Below are 6,000 nucleotides of genomic sequence, written 5' to 3'. Positions count from 1 at the left end.
ATAAGTCAGCATTCATCAAAGAAGACAAGAGCAAGCAAAACTCCCATGGATCAGAGATTCTTTTGCTAGAATCATTTTCACGTATGCTCAAGAATCAAAATGCAGAGAGATACATAGATCACAGATGCTTAATAAGACTGTTGTTTACTGATTTGATACCTGAAACTGATGAATAATCAAACACGCAGCAACAGTAACAGTCACATCTTCATTTCCTGATAATCATAGATCAGATCTGATCACTGATAAAATCAAATGGCAGGAGCAGTCTCTGCTCTCTTTCTATTAGACATAAAAGGCCGTGTTTTAGTATGGCGCGATTACCGTGGCGACGTCTCCTCTGTTCAAGCCGAACGCTTCTTCACCAAACTCATCGAAAAAGAGGTTTCTATCACTTCTTCTTTTTTTTCCCTAAACCTAATTGTATTAATCTAGTTTATGTAGCCGAAGACGGTATCGTTCTGGTAATTGTGATGTTGATTCTTTTGTAGGGAGATCCGCAGTCTCAAGATCCGGTTGTGTATGATAATGGAGTTACTTATATGTATATACAACACAGCAATGTTTATCTTATGACTGCCTCCAGACAGAATTGTAATGCTGCTGGCCTCCTCTCCTTTCTTCACCGCGTTGTTGATGTAAGTGCGTATTTATTATAGTTTAAAATTGTTGAGTTACTTGTTTATCTACTTAATTATTTGTCTATTTGCAGGTTTTTAAGCATTATTTCGAAGAATTAGAAGAGGAATCACTTAGGGATAACTTTGTGGTGGTGGTGTGTCAGCATTTCAATTTTACTCATTTTAATTTGGTTTTGTTAATTTAAGAGCTAAAATTGACTCGAATGGTTCTTGTGTCCTCATTTGCTAGTACGAGTTACTTGATGAAATGATGGACTTTGGATACCCTCAGTATACTGAAGCGAAAATTCTTAGTGAATTTATCAAGACTGATGCCTACAGGATGGAAACTACTCAGAGGCCTCCTATGGCTGTTACAAATGCAGTATCTTGGCGCAGTGAAGGGATAGTATATAAGAAGAATGAAGTATTTTCTGCTTTCTCTCTCTCTTGCATGAGCTGTTATTTTTTGTTATAAAAATCTGTTGAATGACAAATCTCTCTTCTTATTCATTCAGGTATTTTTGGATGTGGTGGAGAGTGTTAATATACTTGTCAACAGTAATGGACAAGTGATAAGGTCGGATGTTGTTGGGGCATTGAAGATGCGAACTTATTTGAGGTGTGTTGTCCACTGAAATTTAGTGTTAATTTCTTATTTAGAAAGGAGAATGATTAGTAGATTTTGTGGATCATTGTTCTTTAATTGTCAAATCCGTGATTCTTATTCTAATAAAGGCTTTCATGTTTGCCTTCTGAAAATAAAGTTTTGATTTGTTCAAATTTCAAAAGCCTGATTTACATTTGATTAAATATTTATATTCGGTAATTTTGATTAAGCCAGCATGACATGTGTTATGAACCTATATGAATAGATTATACGAACCCCTTTTCAATTACGAACCCGTATGACACTAACATACAAATCCTATAGCAAATTGAATTCAAATCCTAGGATCAATTCTAAATCATATTAGGAATGATCAAATAGGAATTAGAACTTAAAAGAAATCAAGCCTTTAAACCCTAATCCTAGCACGCCACAAAGATAGATCAAATCTTTGATAAGTGTTAAATGCATTCAACAAGAATACAATAAATCAAGCAAGGTTGAATAAACAAACATCAATTTTAATTATCATCCCCAATGAAGCTTGATATATCCATAACAACATGACTTGCAGATATGTAATGTATCTTCAGTTACAACTTCTCTTTTGTTAAAAAATGGTCTTACATTGTAAAGGCGACTAGCATAAAACTAATTTGTTTCTTTTAACTTTACGGCGCAGTGGCATGCCTGAATGTAAGCTTGGCCTAAATGATCGAGTATTATTGGAGGCCCAAGGTCGTGCAACAAAGGGAAAGGCCATTGATTTGGAGGACATCAAATTTCATCAGTAGGTAGCCTAGTTCTCAGGCGTACTTGAACTGTTGTGTTGTATGTACAGCTATTCACAGTTATTCAGAAAATGCTGATTTATTTAAGCCAAACTTACTGACTTTATTTGTTATTCCAAGCACTCAAACTTATTGCAAACTGTGGTTAGGTGTGTGCGCTTGGCTCGATTTGAAAATGATCGGACAATATCCTTCATACCACCTGATGGAGCTTTTGATCTGATGACATATAGATTGAGCACTCAGGTTCCCTTGCTTTTCATGATAAATCTTTTCTTCTTTTTTAATATTATTTTGTAGCATGATGAGTTCCATTATGCCTTTTTTAGGTTAAGCCGCTTATTTGGGTGGAAGCTCAAGTCGAAAGGCATTCAAGAAGTCGTGTTGAGATCACAGTAAAAGCTAGGAGTCAGTTCAAGGAGCGCAGGTATTAAAATCTTGTTAATGGGGTAACCGTGTCTTTTTGTTGATTCTAGTGTTCAGAGCTCTAGGTGGGCTGATACTGTTAATTCTAGTGTTCAGAGCCCTAGGTCGGCTGATACTGATGGTAAGATTTTCTGATTACTATTAAACTTTCAATCAATCATACAGCACTGCAACAAATGTTGAGATTGAGTTGCCTGTGCCAACTGATGCTTCCAATCCAAATGTTCGGACATCAATGGGATCTGCATCATATGCACCTGAAAATGATGCATTAATGTGGAAAATTAAATCTTTTCCAGGTGGAAAGGTATGGCTCATTTTATGTGATAAAATAAAGCTTTTTAATCAATAGCAATGAATTCTAAGCAATTTATTATTTACTTTTTGCAACAGTGATTCTGCATTGGTTTTAATACTATTTGCGTATCTTGTTCAGGAGTACATGATGAGGGCAGAGTTCAGTCTCCCAAGTATAACAGCTGAAGAAGGAGCGCCTGAGAGAAAGGCTCCAATACGTGTGAAGTTTGAAATACCATATTTTACTGTCTCAGGAATACAGGTATACCTACACAGCACATTAGCTTTTATGTTGCTTCGTGTGATGTTTAGAACCTGTGGTGAAACCCATAATACTTTAACGTCTCTATCTAAATGATAATAAGCAGTAATCCATAATACTTTAAGGTTGTTCCCACAAAATTAAATTCTATATTGGCCCGTTTGGATACATTTAGGAACAAGAAGATCAAACTTAACCATTTTATTTCCTTTCTCCAATCAACCTCAACAATGTAAACAATATTCCATATAGGTAAACATTTCTCTTTTTCACCTCTAGAAGGAAAAAGAAAAGGTGTATTCCTTATAGGTTTTTTCCAAATCTGCACCCCTCAATGCTTTATGGGAACTATTATACTTGAGCAGAATTAGAATGCTTCAATTAGGACATGTAAGGATTATTATTCTAATAGCTTTAGGCTCAGGACAACTTAGTGATGTTAATATCTAAGAGGAATTAAATTGTATTGTGTCGATATTACATTATGCATGAGTTCTCCAAAATCTAGATCTTCAAGGATTGCACATTTGAAGAAGGGGTTTAAGCACTTGTTGATCCACTCCTTGATGAGTAAATCTTCATAATTACTGGATCTGATAGACTTGGAAAGTGCTACCAAGAATAGAGTGTGTTAATAATTTAAAGAGTCTTAAATTTGAGTTATATGGGCTATTGATGCATGTATGCTGCCACTTGCCAGTGGTTTCATGAATATTAGAGTCTAAGCCTTTATGAAAAAAAAAGAAGAAACTCTTGATTTTATCAGAACCTGAAGCAACCTTAATTCTCAAGAAAGTAGAAAATAATTTTGGATGCTTCAAGTTTGCTTTAGCGTTGGAAAATTTATGAATAGCACCTTAAGTTCTGGCTGAAAATGGTTAGAAACAGATTTATTAGATGAATGTCTTGCTCTCTAAATAAAGATATAATTTGGACGTGGCTCAATAATTTCTCGACTCCACTCTGGCAATTGGGATACCCTCAAACATGAAGTGTAAACTCTGCTTGCGAGTTCTTAAAGCTTAGGTGGGTGTGGCTTCTTCAGTTCTCATTGAGCCCTCCCTATCTACCAACACCCTCACCACATGTAGCTGAATTTCAGATCTGTAAGGGTTTCTGTTGCTTTACATGCTAATTTGGTTATGATGTTTTGCTGGTGCATAGTAGATTACAATTTGCTTCACTTATTTTAGATTAAAATGTTGGATTTTGATTATCTCTATTTGGTGACCTACCTGCTGATTTTGATATTATGTTGGATGAAACTTTGGAAGAATTAACAGTGAACATTTTAACCATTCTTGTAAAGGACATTGTCGATTTATAACTTGCCACTTGTTAGAGGTGTTTAACTGCCTACATGTAATGTTTTACTGGAAACACCAAAGCCAACCATTTTAGATTTACAATTCCAAAAGAAGACTGGTCAACAAGGTGGCCGGTGCATTATGATGTTTGGTAATTTAGCTTCACTTTCATGTTTGGGTTTTATAGGTCAGGTACCTGAAGATTATTGAGAAAAGTGGTTATCAGGCTCTTCCATGGGTGAGATATATAACTATGGCTGGTGAGTATGAGCTTAGGCTTATTTGAAACTGATCCTCACTCTGCATTATTTGAGGAAAGAAGAAGTGGTGGATAAACAAGGAGTCAATGATTTTATGAGGTTACCTATTGTTCTCAATAGTCATTTTACTTTCATTTGTGCATCATTGTATTATTTCACGGACTTGCTAGAGTTGCTGCCGGCCTAGAAAATTTTTGGACACTTGTGCAAATTATACGTTATTCATTGTAATTCAAAATTTTAGCTTGTATTTGATTTGAAATTAGGAACTCTGAGCAGTGGGAAGAGTGGTAGTGCTCAAAAGGATGGGCGAATTTACTATTCTATGCTTTTCATCCGAAGATATATTCTCACTTGATAAAGAACGTTCCATCTCTACCCCTGAACCGGAAGGAGTTTGTTTCTAGAGATTTTAGAAAGACCCAATTGATGTTGCAGGCCATGAGGGACTTTAATTTCATGAAAGAGTTAGATTTGTAAACTAAGAACTCGTCTGCAAGATGCTGTAGGAAATACCTAAAATACCCATGATTAATACTGGTTAATCGATTATGACTGGATTCCAGTATGGGCAATCTAGTAAAAGCTTAAAAATCCAACAGAATTAATGACTGAATTATTTGGGTTAAAGGTGCAATCCTGAAGTCTAAAGTCGAGACTCAAGAATGAGTTTGAATAGCAAACAACATCAATTACCAGTTGTAAACATCCATTTCGCCAAAATAAAAACTTTTTCCAAAATCTGCATGATTCAGGAACGTGTACCCGAACCGTTTAACACGTGCTGCAGGATTGATAAATTTTATTTTATAATATTTTAATTTAAGACTAGCGTATGTACACCGTAAAAGATTTTTTTAAATATTTCTTTTATTTGTTTGCTTTTGAAATTGTATTTGATTTATTTTATTTTATTTTTATTTTATATGATTTTATGAATAATAAAATAGTTATATCTCAAGCTAGTTAATTATAAATTTTATAATATAATTTTAGATTTGATATCTGATAAATTAGTAATCTTATTAAGCATTAATTTTTAAAATTGACTTTATTTTACATATTAATTATATTATAATTTAAAAAATTAAAATTTTAATAATAGTTAATAAATTTGTATTTTTTATTATTTATTATAAAATACAATATAAAAAAATAAAAAATACTTATATATTATTTTTTTAATATTTGTCGTCTTTAGTAATAAATTTACTTTTCAAGTTATGAATGTATTATATTATATGAACCTTAAATGTATATTTAATGAATTTATAGTTTGTTGACAATGAGCCTCTTATTATTTAATCTGTATTAATTTATTTTTTGCACATGTGTCTATTCATTATTTATGAAGTGTAAATGAAACTTCAGGTTCATTACTTATACAATGTATAATCATCTATTATTAGTTTCAGGTTCATTAAACA

At 33.4% G+C, this 6,000-nt stretch overlaps 1 protein-coding gene across 1 annotated transcript; it reads left to right on the top strand.

Annotated features, from left to right (window-relative positions):
- On the top strand, positions 1 to 4,842 carry LOC8273489 (AP-1 complex subunit mu-2). Its single transcript, XM_015724617.3, has 11 exons — positions 1 to 384; positions 492 to 638; positions 713 to 775; positions 871 to 1,047; positions 1,139 to 1,242; positions 1,913 to 2,020; positions 2,171 to 2,267; positions 2,351 to 2,448; positions 2,613 to 2,754; positions 2,884 to 3,006; positions 4,501 to 4,842. Exons 1-11 carry the CDS (start codon positions 256 to 258, stop codon positions 4,597 to 4,599), a joined length of 1,287 nt encoding a protein of 428 aa, XP_015580103.1. The 5' UTR covers positions 1 to 255; the 3' UTR covers positions 4,600 to 4,842.
- The last annotated feature ends 1,158 nt before the right edge of the window (positions 4,843 to 6,000 follow it).

Source organism: Ricinus communis, chromosome 7 (assembly GCF_019578655.1).
Source record: "Ricinus communis isolate WT05 ecotype wild-type chromosome 7, ASM1957865v1, whole genome shotgun sequence".
Taxonomy (NCBI): domain Eukaryota; kingdom Viridiplantae; phylum Streptophyta; class Magnoliopsida; order Malpighiales; family Euphorbiaceae; genus Ricinus; species Ricinus communis.
This window is presented reverse-complemented; position numbering and strand designations above follow the sequence as displayed.

Excerpts from the sequence above, each read along its gene's own strand:
- LOC8273489 (XM_015724617.3), top strand. The coding sequence starts at position 256 with ATGGCAGGAGCAGTCTCTGCTCTCTTTCTATTAGACATAAAAGGCCGT. Across the intron at positions 2,021-2,170 it reads GAGGACATCAAATTTCATCA|GTGTGTGCGCTTGGCTCGAT; the intron begins GTAGGTAGCCTA and ends AACTGTGGTTAG. Across the intron at positions 2,268-2,350 it reads CATATAGATTGAGCACTCAG|GTTAAGCCGCTTATTTGGGT; the intron begins GTTCCCTTGCTT and ends TGCCTTTTTTAG.